The following is a 21,812-nucleotide window of genomic DNA, read 5'->3' on the forward strand; positions in this document are numbered from 1 at the left end:
GAATCTGGTGGTCTGAGTTGAGGGTGTTGTCAACTATGTTGAGTGATATATTTGTTTCTTTGTTTATGCCAGATTCCCAAAAGACATTACCATCCTATAAACAATCTTTATGTTAATTTCTTTGCTTAGGCATTCAAGCCACAAATCAGTTTTAGCTTAAATAAGAGCCAAGTCAATAGCCACAACATGTCTGGAAGAAGTTGGCTTTTATGTTTCTTTGTTTGGTTGGTTTTGGTTTTTGTGTTTGTTTGTTTTTATTTCTCTGCTAAGCCCAGTCTAGAAGAGACACATTTCCCTCTCAACTTCCTTTGACAGGGGGAAAATTATTTCTAATCATTGCACTTAGGAGGTAGTTTCTGAGGGTCCTAACCTCATGTGGGGTGAGGGTTCCCTGGTCCCAATTCCCCACATCACAGAATCTCAAAGCCTTTTTTCAGATTCTCGTGAAGTGATTAAACAGGCAAAATGTCTCCACCTACAGGAGACACAGGGTTGGTACATATTTCTAATTTCATTCCATATTTATTTTTGGTCACTGGGGATTTACCACACTTTATCTCAGACTTGGATATACATTTCAAAGGAGTGTTGACAAGGAGGACTATTTTCTCTGATTCCTTTTTTCTCTTTAAATCTGTCTCTCCCACTTGTCTCAGGGAGGGACTTCTCTTCCAGTGCCTGAAAACAAAGCCTCAGCTCCCACTGTCTTTGCTGTTCTACACACATGCACATGAGATCTTATTTCAAATTGGATTTTCTAAGTATGGCAAAGAAATCTGGTATAATTAAATAGAGAATAACTAACAAAATAAAAATCAACGGGAGATTGTAGGGATATAAGAAATAGTTCAGTGCTCCTGAAGAGTCATTTTCTTCGGACTGTTGGACTCCATACCTGTAAGGACAGCTTGGCTCCTCCTCTTTTCTTATATTCTTAGTGTGATTCCTTTTCCCTTAGATTTACTCAACTTTTTTACATTAAAAAGCCTCTTTCTCCTAATACTACAAGCTCAACAGTGAATGTTGGCATAAAAAAAAAAATTAAGATGCTGTTTGTAGATACCTGCTTGATTCAGGGGTGTAATTTGCATTTCTGGGGACCTTAAACAAGGCTTCTCAAGCTATCTGTACTGAAGGACCACTTTTTTACAACTTTCAATTCACTCTGAACCAATACTCCTGATGTGGCTTGAAGTAGGGTTCAGGAACCAATGGCCAAGAAAGAATACTTGAGATGTTTTTGGTGCAAAAAAGGGTGTTTTTATTATAGGAGGGGGACGTGTGGGCAGAAAGGGCTGTACTGGGGTTGTGAGGAGTCACTGATTGTATAAGATTTTCTATCCTATAGAGGGGAGGATGATGTTAGGACTCCAGGAAATTGAGTCTCTAGGAAATTCTGGAGATTGCTTTTTCTCTTATAGATCATTAAGACAGTTGCAAACTGATGAGACTCATGTCCTGCTTGGCTGTGATCTCTATCAGTTAACCATTTGTTTTTCCTTTTCCTTTGTTCTTGGGCAGTCAGGAGTGCCTGAGGAATGTCACATATATCCCACCTCGGGGGTGGGGAGGTTGTGCTTTGCCCTCAGCTTGCCTTTTGCTCCCTCATCACTTCTATAAATTCAATAAAAGTATTGCTGCAAGGCCCATTGCTATACAAGCTCCTAAATAGTTCCTCTTGTTTCCTATGCTCACCTCAGTGTGCCCCAGTTAACCTCATTGAGCAGCTCTGCGCGGTCTGAGTGGAAAGAGCCTCCCTTAGACCTCTCCTCCATGAATGCAAAAGCAACTATGCTTATCCCCAAAAGGGCCTCAGTATGTGAAGGTACTTTTTAATCCAAAGGGTGTGGTTTATTTATTCACTCATTAGTTTATGCATAAATACCTTCCTTGCTTTAACCCAGGGTTTTGAACCTGTTTTGATAAAAACATGTATATGGTACTTTCTATATGCCAAGCCCTGTTTTAAGTGCTTCCCAAATAGTGAATAACATATTGTTCATAAAAATTCTACTAGATCAATACTATTATTATCCCCATTTTTCAAAAGAGGGGACTGAGACATTAGAGAGGCAAAGTAACTTGTCCAAGGTCCCACTGCTAAGAAGTAGTGGAACTGAGATTTGAGCTCAGAAAATCTAGTTCCAAGGTCCCTCTGCTTAACCACTCTGCTGGCAACCTCTCTGAGCCCCTGAGTATCTCATTCTCTGGCCTCAGATCTGCAAGAGTAGGTTTTCCAAAGCCTGCTTTATGGGTGAATAATTCATTATGTCCCCGTTGTCAATGTGAAACACTTGGTCATTATTGCACATAGCTCTGAACTGAAAGGAATGAGCAGGTCTTCTGTTTCTAATGATTGATTAGCATGTCTGCCCTGAAAAGGATGATGATTTATTAATGCTATCTGCATGGATGCAAAAGGGGATTGACCTGAGACACATCAGAGAAATCACCTGTAAGCTTCAGGGCTCTGTGCCTCTGAAAAATTTGAAAATTATAACCAAACTGTAAAAATTCCAACTCATCTATTGAAGAGGAGAAAAATTTAGTGGAACTAGTAACTGTACCAATTAGATTCCCCCAAAGTGTGTTTAACTGAATTCAACCAATTTTTTTAAAACTAAATCAAGACAAATGAGTTAATTTACATAGATATTGTCTTTGGCACCAGAACAAAGTATCTCCATTTACAAGTGTAAAACTGAAACAAATCCACATGGCATTCTTTTTGTTTTTAACATTTTTAAATCTACAGGAAAGTTAAAAGATTAGTACCTATATTCCTTGCAGCAAGAGTCACCAATTTTCAGAGTTAGGTCACATTTGCTTTATCTCTTTTTTATATAAGCATAACTTTTTTCTGAACCATTTGAATGTGTATTACAAATGTGTATCTTAAAATTCTCCTATGAAACCGGAACATTGCCACTCCTAAGAAAAATAACATATGCTACCTGATCTAGAGCCCATATTCACATTTTCCCAGTTAGCCCCAAAATCTCATTTAAATTTTTTTTTCATTCCAAAACCCAATCAAAGTTTCTGCATTGCATTTGTTTATATCTTTTTTTTTTTTTACCTCTTTTAAAGAACATCCCCCTATCTTTTCTTTTGCTTTTCATGATAATTTTTTCAAGGGTCCCAGCCTATTATCTCATATCCCATTCTTGAATGACCCCAACGGGATTCATTCGCCACTACCTCTCCCTAGGGGCCATATGATGCTGGCTTACTCTTCCAGTTCCTGGAAGAGTGGCTGGGTCAAGGAGAGGTCAGAACAATGGACTCTCTGATCTGTGTGCCCTGTGGGAAAGAAAGGGGACGAGTCTACTCTGCCTGAACACTGGCAATGCCAAAGAGTGGTGCTGGGTGGGGGAAGACAGAAGCATAGGGGGATGAAACTAAGGGAAAGAGGGAGGAAGGAATATGAAAAAAGAAGGAAATAACATGGTTTTGAGGTGGACATCAGAGGCAGAGGAAGAAGCCTCATGCATGACACACATTTTTCAACCTTGAATTTACCTGTTTTTATGTTATATAATGTAAAGGTCACCAAATTCACGTAGTGGTACTGATGGGGAGGGAGGAATGAGAATGAAAACTGGGGAAACACATCAAGGGAACTTCAACTTGATCTTTAGTTTTTTCTTCTTTTACATCAAAACGAACAAGCTGAAGCAAATATGACAGAGGGTCTGCAAGGGGCCTGGTTCTGCGTGATGGGTGTACTGCCCTCAGCACTCTTCAAAATTTTCACCGTAAAAACAGAATGAGAGAAACAAGCAAGAGCAGAAACGGGAGAGTGAGCAACCCTTGTTTCTCAGGAAGCACAGTAGAAAGACTGGGTCTATGACTTCAGACTAACAAACCTGAGCTTCAGCTCCACTGCTTATGGAAGAATATATTTTTTGAAATCATACCAGCTCACAGAAGTTGAAACCGGCTTGCCAACAAACTCAGCCACGTCCAACTGAATTAGAACAGCTTTGCTCAGGATCTGATTTTGCCCTAGATGAGAAATGGGCCCTTTAAGATTCAGTGCCCCATGACTCCCCGAGCCTGTTTCCTTGTCTGTAAAATGGGAATATGCACCCCCACACAAAACTGGGAGATTCATGGTCAGCCCCGCAGGGAGCAGGAAACACTAACCCAGCCAGCAGGACCATCAGTTGTGAATCCGTCATTACCGCACAGAACAGGAAGTCTGGGGACAGGGACGCTCATGGCAGGGCTGGCAGCTCCCTGTGTCTTCAAGGACCCAGGTACACCCAACTTTCTGCCTGTCTATCTTCAGCAGGTCAGTGCTGCCTCCATTCAGGGTGCAATGTGGCTAGAGATGCATCTGGTGACATCCTCGCACATCATCCAGGGAAGCGAGGGAGAGGCCCTGTCTATGTCCCTTTTGAAGGATGAACAACACTTTGCCAGTAGCTGCCCCACGGGTCAAGGGACAGGATGTGGCCACAGCAACACTGGTCCCTGGCAAGGAGCATGGAATGCAGGGAAGGAATTTGTCACAGCAGGGTTCTGTGAGCAAGGATGGGAGGGGAAAGCTATTGGATGGGGAAACCACAGGGTCTGCCCATTAATGCAGATCACCTCATTAGCATATTCCTTCCCCTGTTTCTCTATTTATACCCCTGCACCCACTGGCTCTTGGAACAGCTTCAGAGGATGCATGGGGCCATCCCACTTTAACATTAAATGTGTTGGGCTTTCAGGTGTTACAGCTACTCTCTTATGCCATGTAAGCAAGAATCTTGTCGTTTTTCTTCCATTTTGTGGTGACCCAGTTTTAATATCTCCCAGCCTGGAGGTTTATTAAAAGGCCTTGGAAAAAGTCAGGTGAGACGGGTTGCTATTTCACAACCTAGAAAAAAAGAAGTTACCAAGTGATGGCATGTTATTTCCAGTTATGTCTCTGACCAGTGATCCAGGGGCACAGTCAGTTAAGGCCCTTAATTGTCTTTCTCATTTAGCTTTAATAAGATGACTTGCAAGTGGTCAGAATACGCCAATTTGTTAGCATAAGCATTAGCATCATCAATAATAGAGGCTTGTCCATTTAATTCTGTAGTGTTAATTTCTATACATGTTTTTCATTTAGAATTAAGGATACAGTTATGTTATATTAGTAAAACCACTTATTAAAATGCAGTTACTGAATCTTAACCAAAAAGCACTGTAGAGCAGATCGTTATCCAGTTCAAACACATTACTGACACGGTTTATTGTATTAAGCCTTGTTAATGTGGTAATCTGTTAGACAATAACTCTCCAACTCTGAACTAAATGTACTTTTGAGGGCCTTAACTTCTAGCAATACTGTAGTTCTTGCCCTTCATATTTCATTATTGATTACAGAAAGCAGTAACACCCTTTGTTAAGATTAATTCTTAATAATGACAGATGACTTGCTGGAATGTAAATAATGCAATACCCGTCCAACTTTCCAATCCTATTAGTATAATTCTCTTTCTTAAAAAAAAAAAATTCAATTAAATGTTTTCACAACTTCTTGAAAATATCTATTATAAACGTTCTTGTTTGACTGAAATTCCACGAAGAGTTAAAGGCCCCAAGAGGTGGCTATTATATTCCATTCCCCAAATTAAAAATCTATGTCACAAAGACCATACAGTGGCATGATATATTCAAAGCACTGAAAGGAAAAAAACCTACAACCAAGAATACTCTACCTGGCAAGATTAGCATCCAGATAAACTTTGTATTTTATGAGGCTTCTGGAAAAACTCTGTTTTGTGCCAAGAACTGTGAGATGTCCAAAATTTTACTCTGCTTGAAAGCTAATAAACTTGCCTTTTGTGGTTTCATGGATGCTGGCAGAAAACCTGGGACTTCTGGATCACAGGAGAAGGATACTGTTACATTTGAGGCATGTGCGGCATTTGGGAGATCCCATGGGAGCATTTTTCTTCTTGTGGAAGCCTACTGGGTGGTCCTGAGAAATAAAACGTGATCAGTGTACCACCTCCCTGATCGTTCTGAGGTCTAAGATGTTCCTTCCCCACATGCTGGGTTGTTGCTTCCTGTCTTCCCTCACAAAATTGTCAAACGCCACCACCACAGTGCCTGTAACTTACCCTTTGTTCTCAATCACTTCCTAATCACAACTTGACCTCTCATCCATGAAGGTCAGCCATAAAGGGACAAAAGCGTTTTTATAAAACCGAACCATAATTAATCCCCTAGTTTCCCTTTTGGTTAAACCACCACCCACAAAGTGTGCTAAACAGGCCAGCCTGGGGATGCCATTACAGACAAGAAAGAAGCAACATGGTCAGAAATGGCCAGGGAGGAATTGAATTTTCAAAACAGGTCTATATAACCCCTAGTCCTGTTCATCTTGCTCATTACCTAGGAAGCAGTTGAGAGGGGATGGTTGCTTTTGGGGACAGCCATATTCAGTGAACAAACTGTCTTAAGGTACTGTTATGGTTTGAATGTTTGTGTCCCCCTCCAAATCCATATGGGGGCACTCTGATCCTTAGTGTGATGGTATTTGGTGGTAGGGCCTTTGAAAGGTAATTAAGTTTAGATAAAATTGTGAGGATGGGGCCCCGTGATGGGATTAGTGTCCTTATAAGAGGAGGAAGAGAACAGAGCTCACTGTCCACCATATGAGGACACAACAAGAAGGCGGCCACCTGCAAACCTAGAAGAGAGTTCTCACCAGGAACCAAATCAGCCAGCACTTCAATTTGGGACTTCCAGCCTCCACAACTGTGAGAAATAAATGTCTGTTGTTTAAGCTACCCAGTCTGTGGTATTTTGTTATAGCAGCCCAAGCTGACTACTTTTCTTGGTTATCTCATTGATTTCTAGCTTATTTTTAGTATAGCCAGAGCACATAGTGTAAATGATTTCAAATCCTTTGAAATTTGTTGACACGTTTTTATGGCCCATTATGTGGTCAATTTTGGAAAATATTCCATGTGACATGGAATGGTTATATTCCATTTGACTTCACTGTGTTATCATTATGAAGTATCCCTCTTTATCCTGTTCACCTTCATCTGATATCGATAGGACTTCACCAACTTTGTTTTTGCTTAGTTTTTGAATGGTGTGTCTTTCTCTACCTAGTTACTGTTAAATTTCTGTGTCATTATATTTATGGTGTCTTCTGTCAGCAGCATATACTTGTTTTTTTTAAGCAAGGCTGGCAATCTGTCTTTTAATTAAAGTATTTAGTTCACTCACATTTAATATAAATACTGGTATATTTTGGTTTAAATCCGTTATCTTGCTGTTTATTTTTTGTGTGTTATTGTGTCTCTTTTTTCCTCTCTTATTCTTTTGAATTATTTAAGAATGTTTATTATTCTGGTTTCTCCTCTACTATCTTGTCAGTTATACATTCTTTTATTATTCTTTTAGTGGTTACTCTACGGTTTCCAAAATGTACCTTCGAGCTATTAGAATTTACCATAAGTTGGCACTTTTACCACTTCCTGGTCAATGTAAGGATCTTTGGATTTATGTCATTTATTACACATTCCCGTGTTTTGTGTTATTTTTGCTATCATGTGTTTTATTTCTACATATACTTTAATCCTCAAAAAGGCATTTCTGATATTGCTTTAAACAGCCAATATTTATTTCCATTTCCATTTACCAACATACTTGCCCTTTCAAGCCCCTTTATTACTTTTGTGCACTCTGAAGTATTCTTTACTGAATCCTTTTAGTATTCTCTACTGCAGGTCTGATGGATTCTCCCTTTCAGTTCATCTGAGGTCTGGAATTCTAGATTGGTAATAACTGCCAGATAAGGGTGGAGGCACAGGTTCTCCACTCTGCTCTGTTGGACACCTGTGGAGGAATGGGCTTCTTGGTACTGCTGGGAGGGAGCATGGGACCTTCTTACCACCAGATGGGTGGGAAAGGCCAGGCTCCCCATATGTTCTCAGTTGATAGGGGGTGGAGTCCAGCTTACCACCCAGCAGGGCTGAAGTACCGGCTGTGTGCTCAGCCTTCTCTGACACCATCTGGCACTGCGGGAGCGGGTGGTGAGTGACTCATTACTGCCCGGTAAGGTTGGAAGTTTTGGCTCCCCACTTGGCCTCTGCCAGCAGCGATGATAATGAGCTACAATTTCTTCTGTGGCATTTCACTGAAATAGAGCAGTTATTGTCTATCTTCCTAAGCTGCCCCTTTCCTGATATCCTGTCTAGAGAGAGCATGATTCCTTTGTCTACCCCCATTGGTGTCTCCAGGTTCCCAACTTCTGCAGTACCTGGTCTAGGATTTGGGGGCAAAAAAGAAATTCCAGGGAGCCTACTACCATGCTGTTTCTCAGATCCCAAGTTTCCTGGTCAGTCTGCCTCTTCTCTCCACTTTTCAGTCTTCCTGTGTTATTTTATACATGATGTCCAGGATTTTTAGTTGTACTTAGTACAAGAATAGGGGAAAGTATGTCTACTCCCTCTTCCTGGAAGCAGAAGTCTCAAGATGTGTTAATGAGATTTAACACGAATATATCTAAGTAGCTATAATGATTTTGATCTGTTAAATTAAACATAAACCATACTTTCGGAGGTATGTATGCATCAAAAAAGGATGGTGCAAAACAAAAAAATAACTTCCAGAAGGGGAAACTGTGTTCAAGGAGATTGCACAAAGATAAACTTTATTTTTTGTGTAAAATGGTCCCAGATTCAAGGAGAAAAGCCTTCACCCTTGGGTTTCTTAATCCTCTTGCTAATTAATGCGAGGATTTGTTCATCTCTTATTTTAGAGGGGAAAAAAAATCTATATTTTATTTAAAAGTAGCCATAATGCTCTACCTTCCCACTGAAGTTCTCTAGAACCTCTCAAAAATCATCTGCTGATGTTTATGCTTACTTAGGAAACACTTAACAACGATCTACTCTGGGATTCTCTTCTAAAGTGAGTTTCTATTTCAGGTCGCCTGAACTGGTGGTCCACTGTGTGCACGAGCTGTAAACGGCTTCTTCCTTTGGCCACTACAGGGGACGGGAACTGCCTTTTACACGCAGCCTCCCTGGGTAAGCTCCGCAGCAGAGACAGGGTGGCAGCGCCCCAGGCCGGTTCTGCTCAGGGCAGATGTATGTTAAGCAGAGCCATGCACATCACTCATATGGAACAGTCCCCAAGGGATGTAGCCAGCAATCTAGCCCTTCTGGTCAAGCAGCTGACAGGCTTGGTGGGGACACAGAGCACACATGAGAAAAGACCTGATATAATAGAAGGGGCCTAATCATGAGCGGCAGGGATGGGAATTAGAGATTATAGTGTAGAGGACTTCCTGGAGGAGGTGAGATCTGAAGGACTCGAAAAGATTTTAAAAGAAGACGTCCCAGGATTTGTGCCAGGGACCCAGGCCTCAGAGCCAGCTATCCTCCTGAGTCCTAGAATAAAGGGTCTCTCTCCACAGATGGGACCCTAAGATAAGAATATTCTTAGTTGGCGAGTTTGACCAAGAATATTCCTTGTTGGTCAAACTCATCTCCCCAGGTAAACACGGTTGATGCTGGGACCCAGAGCAAGGGCCAGACCCCAAACCTCTCTTCGGCCCTGTAGTGAGGCCTGTTCAGCAAGAGGTGGACAGAGGTGAGACTAAAACCCACAGAGGCGAAATTCATGGGGTCTGGGAGGGGGCCTGAGAGCCTCGGGGGAGAATGGGGCCCCAGAGCAAGCAGAACATTCTGCATTCTGCAGGCGTGGCAACGGGTGGTGGGGAACACAAAGGCTCCCACGCCCCTGCTTGCCTTCCATTTCACAACGAACACATTTCTGTTTGTTGACATTGCAAACGTGTTTCACATTCATCACGGTAGGAAAATAAAAATCAACAATCCCACCACCCAGCAATGGCCACTTTTAATGTTTTGGCATATTATCTTTTGCCTTTTCTTCCAGTGAAATTATGACCGCACAATGTTCGCCGTGCGGAATCCAGCATTTTCCCCTTAAAATTCTATCATGAATTTCCCATGCTATTGTTCTTCAAAAACATGTTTTTGGTAGTTGTGTCATATTTCATCATAATGTATAAACTAGTTCCCTATTGTGGGACATTTTCACCTTGTTGGTGTGTAAAACCTGGAAAGGACATAAAAGAAGAAATCTCTCATCTCTGTCACACATCAGCCTCGTACAAAGGGAAATGCCTTTGTCCTTCAGAAACTGCAGTGTGCACCATTACCGGTGAGCAAAGCCACAAATCAGGCCACGTGCCACCGCGGTCTGGTCTGAAGACAGGCATTTTCCCAGGGAGTGTAGTGGGGCTCCCGTCTGCCTGAGAAGAGAAAGCATCCTGTGGGCCAGCCTTGCTCCGGCGAGGCCATAGTGGAGTCTGGAGCTCATCGCCAGGTGGTTCCTTCCTCCTGGGACTTTGTTTTCCTTTCATGGGGTTTAGCTGTTTGACCTGACTGTTCAAAGGAGCCATGCCACACTGACCAGCAATGCTTCTTAACCTAGGTTTGTGGGACACCCACAGAAATGACAGTAATCGTAGAGCCAGGCTTGCAAGCAAACATTTATGGGGCAAGGAGACCCTTCCTGCAAGAGAGACCCAAACATGGAGCCAGGGGAACTGAGGCTGGACTTACCGTGCCTGGGAGAGTCCCAAGAGGCCACCGCAGGCAGGGCTGAGGGATGAGTAAGATCAGCTTGGCCTGTTTATAAAAGGAGCATGAATGGCCACTTCCCTCATCTATGTTGTAAAAAAAGGCAAAAGCCTCACTTGATGGAAAGCCCATAGCAGCCCCCGCTATTGCGTATCTTTGCACAAAAGGATGCGTGGCCAGATTGAGTCTTTAAAGATTAGGTCAGTGCAGGTCACTCCTCTTTTAAAAGCTCTCCAGAGGCTCCCAGCTCATTTAAAAGTCCACCTTTTCTTTTCTTTTCTTTTCTTTTTTAAAGATTTTATTTATTTATTCATGAGAGACAGAGAGAGAGAGAGAAGCAGGCTTCCAAGGAGCAGGGAGCCCAATGCGGGACTCAATCCCAGGACCCTGGGATCATGACCTGAGCCGAAGGCAGACGCTTAACCATCTGAGCCACCCAGGCGCCCAAAAGTCCACCTTTTCACTCTCCACCTTGTCCCCTAGATCCTCCCTCCAGCCACCTTTCCCACTTGCTGTTTCTCAAGTATGACTCGTGGGCGCCCCTTGGGGCTGACCCCTACCTTCCCCTCTGCCTGGGCTGGCAACTCAGCTCCCTCCTTCACCCTCTCAAGTCTAGACCCTGATGTCTCCATTCATGCCATGACCACTGCCACCCAGCACCCTGTCCTGCTTCATCTCTCTGTATGGTGCTCTACCCCTGACAGCGTATGCCATGTGCTAATTCGATGGCTGCTTCCTCTTCTCTCAGTGTGCACTCTGTGAGATTTTAGGAACTTAGTCTGTCCTGATTGCTGCTGTGGGTATTCCCAAAACCGAGAATGGTGTCTCACCCCTATTATGAAATAAGTTTGGAATTAATTAAGTGGAATTTGATGCCATTTAATTAAATGGATGGATGGATGGATTCCCCCATTCTTTCCCCATAGCCAGACCTGCACTTCTCATTACTATTTCTTCCATTTGTTGGGTCTCTTGACCACATCTGAGCTGTCCCAAGAATGTACTCAGAGATGGCTGATGTTCCTTATATAACCCCTCAACACCCAGCACAGGCTGGGGAGGGGGTAAGGGAGAAAGACCTCCCCCCAAAACAGGTACTTGCTCTTGGGTCCAGATGTTTGCAGTGGTTCCCACTGATGCTCTGTGTCTCAGGAGGTCAAGATGCCTTAGGGCTGAGACATCAGATGTCTAGGTGAAGCCTAGATGAAGCCAGGGTCTGATTGCCATCCTGGCTTGAGGCCCTGTATGAGGACACGTCACCAGCTTATCCACAGAGACTCTCTCTCACTCAAATACAAGAGTTGGACAGCGAACATTAGGTCCCTCAAAGCAAACCTGAGAGATTGAAAGTAGCTGGCCAAGGGTCCCAGAGAGACGCAGCATGTGATCTCACCCACTGTTTTTTCTCTGAGAAAGGGGCATACTCCTTCAGTCACCAGCTTGCTTCAATGGGAAATGGGGAAAGAGAACAGAGGGGAATGGCTAGCTAATCGTGAGAAATGAATAGCTGACTGACACATTATCTTTGTGTGTGCAGATGCAGGAGGCTGGGCCCCGTAAGTTGTGGTGGTTTGAGTGGCCTCCTGGCTTGTCCCCGTCCTCACGTCCTGTCTCTCTCCTCTGCTCCTCATGGGCCTCCTGCTGCAGGAATGTGGGGGTTTCACGACCGGGACCTTGTGTTACGGAAAGCTCTCTACACAATGATGAGGACAGGAGCTGAAAGAGAAGCCCTAAAGCGGAGGTGGAGGTGGCAGCAGACGCAGCAGAACAAGGAGGTTGGTACCCGCTGTTGTGTCCAGAGCCCGAGACCCATACCAAGCGCAGCCATGGGCCACGGGTGGAATCCAGAGCTGGGCCCCAAGGCCAAGTCTGTCTTGTGAGATCAGACAGCAATGGCTTCTGGGACTAGGAAGGCCTCCCTCATTTAAACCAACTGAAGAGGTGCCCATTACAAAAGCTCAGCCCCTGGCACACAGTGACTCTTATGTCTACTCACACCGCCTGTCCTTGCATAATTATGAAAGCCAACCACCTTCACTGTCAAAAGGTGTCCTGGCTTGAGGACAAATTATACAGTCCCCTATGTGTGGTCACTACTGGTGGTGACTTGAAGGCCGGGTGTAGCCGCAAGGTGGTTCTGGCACAGCCTACAGCCCCCGCTCCTGTGTATGTTCTCAATCCAAAGAGAATCCCACCATCCCGACGATGGGGGACATTATCACTTTGCTGTCCTACAAGGATCTGCCTGCTTTCTGGCTGAAGTTGGCCCGTCATCTCTTTAAACTTTTCAGTGCTCAGCCCCGAGTTTGGTGTATGCAGATTAACGTCTGGTCATTCACACCCCGCTGGCAGGACCCTTGCTGCTGGGTGTTCCCCTCCCCACAGCATTGAAATTGGAGATTGGGGGTTCTGAAGAAATGTGGTTGAGAGCAAACAGGGAGAGTCAGCGGCTACTAGCAGGCGTGCCCAGCCTGGGCGCTGGTCGGGCTTGCGCTGAGCCGGGGGGTCGGGGGTCCGGCGGGGCTGCCAGGCTCACCTGCACGGGGCGGGCAAGGAGGCCCGGCCACCACCTCCTGAGCCGGCTTCCATTGTGCCAGTCAGGGCTGCTGTACACCGAGGAGGAATGGGAGCGGGAGTGGACGGAGCTGCTGAAATTGGCGTCCAGCGAGCCACGCACGCACTTCAGCAAGAACGGTGGCACAGGAGGGGGGTAAGTGCGGCCCCTCACCCTCCCCGGTGCTCACCTTAAGCTCCTGGCCGCCCAGCATGGGAAGTTCTTTGAGGGAGCACGTGGTAACCCCAGGCTGGGGGAGATACAAAGGTTCCCGCCTTCAGACATTAGATTCTCCTCAAGGACGCAGGGCAGAGTTGTGGGGCAGGGCTGGACCCCTGCCAGATATTTGGGGGAAATTTTACACAGCTTGCACGTACATTTTGCAGGAAGAGGCACGGAGGTTGCAAGTGTCGCCCCTGCCCCATTGCAGGCTGCGGTGGGAAGGGGACTCGCTGGACAGTCAGCCTTTGTAGGGGGCGTGTGACGTGGTAGGCCCTTCACACTGCTGTTGCACTCGCCAGGCTCAGAAGCCTCAAGCTGCCGGGTTTGGACTTTTTCCAAGTATCCGTTTAATTTCTGGCTTCAAGAAGTCACGCTGAGAGCAAAAGGTCACTAGGTGAGCGCAGCGTGAGCACCAGAGGTGCAGGGAGTGGCTTGTTCCTGCAGACACAACTGAAATGTCCCAGTGTGAGAATAAAGCGTGTGGCCCAACAAGGCAGCCACCCAGCCTGTGGCCCCAGCAGTTGAAAGGCACATGTGTGCTTTCGTTCATACTTAATGGAAGCCAAGAGACAAGTTGTCACCCCTAGAAAAAGTCTCAGGCAAACATAAGAAAGCCTGAGCATTGACACTGAGAAGATCCCAGAAGGGATCAGATCCCAGTAGAGAGCCCATGTTGGCAGTATGTCCTGGCCCCATACCTCCGCCTCAGGGGTCCTCAGCCACCAGCAGCCAGGTGTGGGGGCTTCCCAGGCCGGACACTATATCGAGGACCCTCAAAGACGAGCCCTCTGGTATGGAAACCCATCAACACGATTCCCACAGGGTGGTTTTGTCACTTTAGTTTAACAATGTCACGTGTCCGCACCAAAGTCTATCTTTGGGGACACATATTCTGAAGACTCAGTCCAGTCCTGAAAACTCCACACTCTGCTTTTCCATGCTGAGTCATGCCTGAGATGTGTGTGAAGAATTCCTTAGCATCCCTTTCATCGTTGCCTCTCTGCCACCTGCCACAGGGCAGGCACTCCATAGATGCACGTGGATTGACTCTAGCCCAGTGTGTCTTTGGGAGTGAGGGGGTGGGGTGTAAAATAATAATAATACGTGGCCATCACCATATACTGTGTCCGCTGAGTCCTCCCATCCAGGAGGCACTTGGCCCGTGGTCACACAGCTGATCAGGCCTCAGCTTCCGCTCCTGCTCCCTGGAACCCAGGAGGGCCCGGAGCTGAGTGGGGGCGGAAGGAGTGGGGTGTCTGGTGTTCATGCCCGTCTCCCTCCCACGGGACCCAGGTTTGCCAGCTCAGTCGGGGCAGGACCACTGCAGAGAGGCCTCCTTGGTGATGGGCAGCAGCTCTGTTCTCTGTTGTTCCCTTACGCTTTGGGGAAATGGGGGAGAGACAGAAGGCATTGGTACAGCTACTCACTCTCCCCAGCTCCCAAGAAGAGTGCTTTGGTGTTGCTGAGCCCTGCCAACCCAACTGTAGTGATCACACACCTCCCAATGTCCTGCCTCCTCTCAGGATCCCTTGGGGTTTTTTTTAGTCCTCTCCACTACAACTTGGACCAGAAGGTTTGAGAAGCAGACAAGCATCACATGAGCTACCAGCATCCTCTTCCATTGGGGAAGGTGTTGGAAAGGGGTGGACAACACTCAAGGCAGGTGGGGACTCTGACACCTGCCAGGACCTTAGGAATACCCCCATTTGCTGTCCATTTGCACAGACCACAGCAAGGAAATGCTCTTCAGGATGGTGTCCAAGTCCTCATGGCTAGTTTCTCCTGAATTTTTCATGGTTCCAAGAGCTCGAATCCTGCCCCCATGGTCCCTCCCATGCCAGGGCTCAGAGGTGTCTGTCCTGATGTCTGTAGCCCACAGGGCCGTGTTTGGGCTCTGGTTGGTCACCCAGATCCCACAGCAGCAGGTAAATCACAAAAGGAGGCAAGGAGCTGCTAGAAACAAGGCTATTTTGGCTCTGACATGTTAGTTTTGTAAACGTGTGTGTGCTATGCATGAGATACCAGCTTTTAGTCTCTGTCACCGGGTCTTTGTACATTTCCCTTCGTTCTGGATCGCTCTCATATAGTCAAGCTAGCAGAGAATACCAGTATGTTTCTTCCGTCCAGGAAGGGCTCCCCTGCCATGGGGGTCCCCCCTTCCCTTGGGGTTCAGAAATCCAAAAGAGAGACATTCTTTCCGTGAGTTACCAGTACCTCTGCATTTTGCCTCTGTCTTCCCTGGGCAAAGGGAAGAGGTTTCCCTCCTCACGTTTTGCTGAGAGATGTGAGGCATCCCTGGGGCTTGAGGGCCTTAGAGACTGGTACCTATTGTCTGCCCCAAGGCTCCGAAGGCTGAGGCTGGCCAGCTCCCAGGTCCTCAGAGCCATGGGAGTGTTATGGAGTCCTAGGGGCAATGCATGCTTCGTGAGCACCAGGAGTGAACCCTGGGACGAGGCCTGAGATGGGCCGTCTTCAGGAGGAGGACTCTGCCGACAACAAGGGTAAACCCCAGAAGCCAGGCCAAAAAGGTGGTCACAAGCCACCAGCTTGGGGTGCCACCACCTCTGTCCAGGGAACTGAGGGCAGAGACAGCTGTGGGAAGGCCTGAAGACCCCCAAAAGCACTTCCATAGAAACGGGGTCAGCATTTGGACCTCCACCAAGCCCAGTGAGCACCCAAAAGAAGAGTCAAGAAGGACTTTGTACCAACCCCGCGGGGAGCCACAGACAGCAGCCAGAGAGTGAGGAGGCAGGGACATGAGAAACAGAGGCATGGCTGGGGCCTGGTAGCCCACAGAACAGAAGAGAAGTGACACACAGATTTTCCAGATTTCATCCTGGGGATAGGAGAGAGCTAGTCAAGAGAGAATGAGTTTGCAAGTATGATGGTTACAAAGACTAACGTGGCTTTCTTTGTGTTCCCTCCCACGCCTGGCTCATTTGGAAACCTGGTTCCCAGGGACGAGGGACGAGTGTAGCAGTTCCAGCAGCACTGGCCCTTCCCTCTGTCTCGTTCCCTGCCTAGCTTCTGGCCCCTGGTACTGGCACAGGTGGGGACAGGCCCCATTCTGCTCCCTGACATGGACACTGGCCTGGTGTCATTTTGTAAACCCATCACTTTCCCAGAACACTACGAGGTTAAGTATCTGGAGAGGTTGAAAGGGCAGACTCAAGGATGAGCTTGGCCCTCTTTCTTTCTTCTTCCTGTACAACTCACAGCGGCTGGCCCCCAGGCTCACTGGCAAGAACCCCGGCAAGAAACCCTGGAGGCAGAGATGCATGTCCACTGCTCGCCCAAGGAGATGGGTGTAGACCAGGTTGGCATCCAGGCAGGGCAGGCTACCAGCCCGATAGCCACCATGGACAGGCTGCTTAGGGCTGGTGCCCCCAAGTACATGATCACAGAGCGGGGCACCCTGGAAGGCCCCAGGAAGGCAAGGTGGGTTATGGGCCTCCTGTTGTACTCCAGATACACGAGAAAGACAGACAACGGCGCCCACAGACATCGACAGTGAAGAGCCGAGCCCAGGCAGAGGCAAGTGCTTCTGAGCAGGGCACAAGTGCTGGACGATTTCCCTCTGATGCTTGCAAATCAAAATGTAGCCATTTCCCCATGGCCAAAATAAGAGAAATCAGATGTTCTGTGCTGGGGCTGCCACTGTTACTGCTGTTCCGGAGACCCACTGAGATACCACACGTGGAATGCACCCCTCCGGAAGGGCTGCTGCTGGGGCTTTTATAGCCCTGTCTATCACCATCCTCGCCATCCTGTGGGTGCTCGAACCCACGTGAGGAGCAAGGGGAGAGAGATGCTCCCCAGCAGGAAGACAGGGAGGAAATAAGGAAACACCTCCATCCTAAGTCTGGTTGCTCATCCTCCGCTTGCACGTGCAGCCCCAGGCCCTACACACTCTGGGAAAAGAGGGTGTGCAATCAGAAGAACCTAGTTACTTGTTCCAAAAGTGATTTAAAAAAAATCTCTGACAGCAATTAGTTAGTGAAGGCCTCTGGGCACTTCATCTAGTTTCAAGGCAACCACGAAAGGAGAGCAAGTAAGAGGGAGGGCCTTGCCTGATGGACCCTGACCAGAGACCCAGACTTAAATGCACTGTGTTATAGTCCCAAGCTGGGCATGTGATGTTGGGCATGTCTCAAAGAGCTCTGAGCCTCAGTTTTGCTCATCCGTAAAATGCATTTGGTAGTAACATCCCTGCCAGGCAGCATCCACCGGGTTTGCTCACCTTCTGGAGGTCACTTCCCTGCCAGGCAGCATCCACCGGGTTTGCTCACGTTCTGGAGCTCACTGGAATTGCCTGGTGCCACTTGAGGAGTTACAGTCATCTGGCAGTTGGTCTCAGTGGGGCTAGATAGTCCAAGATAGTCTCACATCACAGTTCTGAGGCTGAGAACTACCTCTCCCTGGGCCTCTTCCACATGGATTTTATCTTTGAGGAGACCCAGGCTCCTTACAATACAGTCTCAGGGCTGGAAGAGAGGACAGCCCCTGATTTGCTGGGGCTTCTCAAGCCTCTGATTGCATCCCTTTACTAATGTCCCATTAGCCAAAACAAATGACATGGTCAAGCCGACCTCAAGGCAGAGAGGTAGACTCCACCCTTGATGGGAGGAGGGGCAAAGTCACATTGCAAAGGGACAAGTACACAGGAGTGGAAGGATCTGTAGACACTAAAGCTGTCTGCTACATACTCAGAAGTTACTGGTATGGAGTGGTAAAATCACAAATCTGAAGGTGTTTGGAAAGGGGTACTTTTACAACAGTAAAACATTAAGACATTGTCACACTTCTTCTGTAAGTTGGCATGCCTGCTGCCTATAGGGTGTGTTGTAAAGGCCCATTCCAGACACCTGAAATGTGTTCCTTCTCCCAGATTTCCCACTGACTCATCTCCATGCCTGATATTCCATCCTTAGCAATTAATTTCTTTGAGTCTGTGAGGGCTTTGGGGCTTTTAGGAGTCTCTCTGATTGTGGAGCAAATCCCTTCTGTTAGTTTTTACACCAAGGATACTACATTTTATACTCTGTAGCCTGACCTCCAGAGCCTAGTCCTGTGGAAATGGTGCACAAAAATAGCTCATTGATTGTGCTGGGCACAGCTGAGGAGGAGAGAAAGGAAGAAATGAATGTCTGCTGAGCACCTACCTGCCTTGCACACATTACCCCCACTTTATAAATTAGGCAACGAATGCTCAGAGAGATTAATTAACTTGCCTCCAGTTTGTAATGGGTGGGGCTAGAATACAGACCCAGATATGTCTGAATCCCAGCCCTGGGGTTTCCCAGAGCATCTATTGTGACAAGTCTCAGTATCTTCTTAAGAAAGTGTGCACTGCAGTTAGAACTTTTGAGTCCTGTCATATCTGAATCTGTCTTTATTCTACCTCACCCTTGGTGGGTAGTTTCCCTAGGTATAAAACTCTAAATTCATGAGTTGAATGATGTCATCAGAGAAAAGGTTAGATAGAAAGACATCCGCTTCCTGGCATTCAGTTCAGGTTGGCTAATTGAAATAAGAAACAATTATATGAAACCCAAAGACAAAGTATATTCAACTTCTTCATCTTTACAAGCTCTCAAAAAGATTTACTCATTAGTTTAACATCTACTAATTGCCTTCCATGTGCTGTGCATTTTTACATACACAGTCTCATTCTGCCATCACGGTAACCTGTGACATAAAGATTATAATCTTCATCTACCATATGAGGAAACTTGGATTCAGGATGGAAAAGGACTTGTCCAGGGTACTGAATGACAGAGCCATAGTTCATATTCAGATCTTCTGTCTCTCACGTCCCCTGTTTTTTCCCTGTCCCTTAGCTCAGAAGTCTGTCTCCATTGTTATGGAGAATTGGATTCTTGCTGCCTTCTCACCTTTAGTTCTGTGGGTAATGGAATAATGACTCTGTTTTCTAGTCCAATTCCAGTTGTGTTTCAGGGGAATACCATTTGAATCCCAGCCCTTGCTAACAAAAGACTAAACCTCCACCATCAGTTGTCTTGCTTTGTGAATGTACAGAAAGGCATTTTCCAATTCAGCCTCCCTGAATCTCCCTTTACTCACCTCTCAATTTTTGAAAACCTTTGTAAACATTAGGTCAATAATGAATTATTGAGAAGAATTATCTTAAATGCATTTACAATGAATTATTACTAAGCAATTTTCAACACAACCACTACAATTTGGGGAGGCAAGAGTAAACCAGGATCCTCTCAGTTTTAAGAATATAATGCAAATCCCATCAGGAAAATGAAAAGCCCACTACACATGTATTAGAAGGTTGAAAAGAAAATGTATTGACAATACCAAGTGCTGGTGAAAATGCAGAGCAAATGGAACTCTCATACACTGTTGTTGGCAACAGAAAATGGTACAACCACTTTCAAATACAGTTTTACAGATTCTTAGAAATTTTTTAAAGATTTTATTTATTTATTTGAGAGAGAGAGAGAGAGCATGAGTGAGGGGAGGGGTAAAAGGGAGAGGAAGAAGCAGGCTTCCCACTGAGCAGGGAGCCCGATGCGGGGCTCGATCCCAGAACCCCAGGGATCACAATCTGAGCTGAAAGCAGATGCTTAACTGACTGAGCCACCCAGGCACCCCGTATGATTCCATTTATATGACATTGTCCAAAAAGCAAAACTGTCATGATGGGGAACAGATGAGTGGTTCATTTATTTGCATATAGATGTCCAATTTTCCAATATCATTTCTTGAAAAAAACTATTCTTTCATCATTGAAATCCTTTAACCTTTGTCAAAAGTTAATTAGTATTATTTTTTAGGTATTTTTTTCTGCATTCTCTGTTATTTTCCGTTGAAATATGTGTCCATCTTTTGACAATATCACCCTGTTGATCAGTGTCATTTTATAAGTCTTAAAATTGAGTAGCATCATTCCTCCAAGTTTCTTCTTTTTTAGTATTTCTAGTTTGGGGTTGTTTTTGTTTGTTTGTTTGTTTTTGCTTTCCCATATAAATTTGTAGAATCAGCTTATCTGTATCTGAAAAATATCCTGCTGGGATTGTGATTAGTATTACATTAAATCTATATATGAATTTGGGGAAGATGAAAATCTTTACAATGTTGAGTCTTCTAACACATCTTTTTCCATGTGTTGCAGTGATACAATATGTCTCTCCACTTATTTAGATCTTTTTTTATTTGTTTCATCAGCATTTTATACTTTTCAGCATACAGGTCCTATATGTGTTTTATTAAATTTATACTTGAGGGTCACCTGGGTGGCTCAGTCAATTAAGTATCTGACTCTTGATTTTGGCTCAGGTCATGATCTCATGGTCATGGGATTGAACCCCAAGTCAGGCTCCATGCTGGGCAGGAAGCCTGCTTGAGATTCTCTTTCTCCCCTCCCTCTCTCTCTGCCCCTCCCCCTACTCATGTGTGTGCTCTCTCTCGCTCTCTCTCTCTAAAATAAAATAAATCTTGGGGCACCTGGGTGGCTCAGTCATTAAGCGTCTGCCTTCAGCTCAGGTCATGATCCCAAGGTCCTGGGATCGAGCCCCACATTGGGCTCTCTGCTTGGCGGGAAGCCTGATTCTCCCTCTCCCACTCCCCCCTGCTTGTGTTCCCTCGATCACTGTCTCTCTCTCTCTCTCTGTCAAATAAATAAATAAAATCTTTAAAAAAAATAAAAAATAAAATAAATCTTTAAAAAAATTATATCTGAATAATCATTTGGAGCTACTGTAAATGATTGTGTGTGTGTGTGTTAATTTGGGTTTGCAATTGTACATGGCTACTTATAGAAATGTGACTGATTTTTGTGTTGGCTTTGTATCCTGTGATATTACTACACTCATTTATTACATTTATGAGATTTTTTTGGTAGATTCCTTCAGATTTTCTTCATAGACATTCATATCATCTGTGAGTAGAGCTAGTTTTCTTTTCTTCCTTTCCAACCTGTATGCCTTTGTTTTTCTTGACTTACTGCACTAGTTGGGACTTCTAGTACAATGTTGAATTGGCATGGTAAGAGAGAACATCCTCTCCTGGTTACCAATCTTAAGTCAGAAATCTTTCATTAATATGATGTTAATGCAGGTTTTTAGTAGATATCTTTTATCAGGTTGAGGAAGTTTCCTTCTATTCCTTTTGTTAAGAGTTTCTATCATTAATTATAATGTTGGATTTTATCAAATAAATTTTCTACATCAATTAATATGATCATGTAGGGGGTTTTCTTCTTTAATTAATGTTAATTAATTAATTTTGTGGGTTACCTTGAATGATATTTGATGATTGAGCCAGCCTTGCATTCCAGAGATGAACTCTTAGTGTATTGAACTTTTTTATTTTGCTCATTCAATTTGGCAATATTATATTGAGGATTTTTGCATCTGTGGCCATAGAGATTATTGGAATATAGTTTTTCT

At 45.3% G+C, this 21,812-nt stretch overlaps 1 protein-coding gene across 1 annotated transcript in view; it reads left to right on the forward strand.

Moving 5' to 3' along the window:
• OTUD7A (OTU deubiquitinase 7A) overlaps window positions 1-21,812 on the forward strand; it is a 156,391-nt gene that overhangs the window by 92,956 nt on the left and 41,623 nt on the right. The window contains exons 4-6 of the mRNA XM_035024320.1: window positions 8,931-9,032; window positions 12,264-12,391; window positions 13,214-13,326. Coding sequence (XP_034880211.1) covers window positions 8,931-9,032; window positions 12,264-12,391; window positions 13,214-13,326 — 343 coding nt within the window. The remainder of the gene's footprint in view (window positions 1-8,930; window positions 9,033-12,263; window positions 12,392-13,213; window positions 13,327-21,812) is intronic.

Source organism: Mirounga leonina, unplaced genomic scaffold (genome assembly GCF_011800145.1).
Source record: "Mirounga leonina isolate KUSES-001 unplaced genomic scaffold, KU_Mleo_1.0 Mir_178, whole genome shotgun sequence".
Taxonomy (NCBI): Eukaryota; Metazoa; Chordata; class Mammalia; order Carnivora; family Phocidae; genus Mirounga; species Mirounga leonina.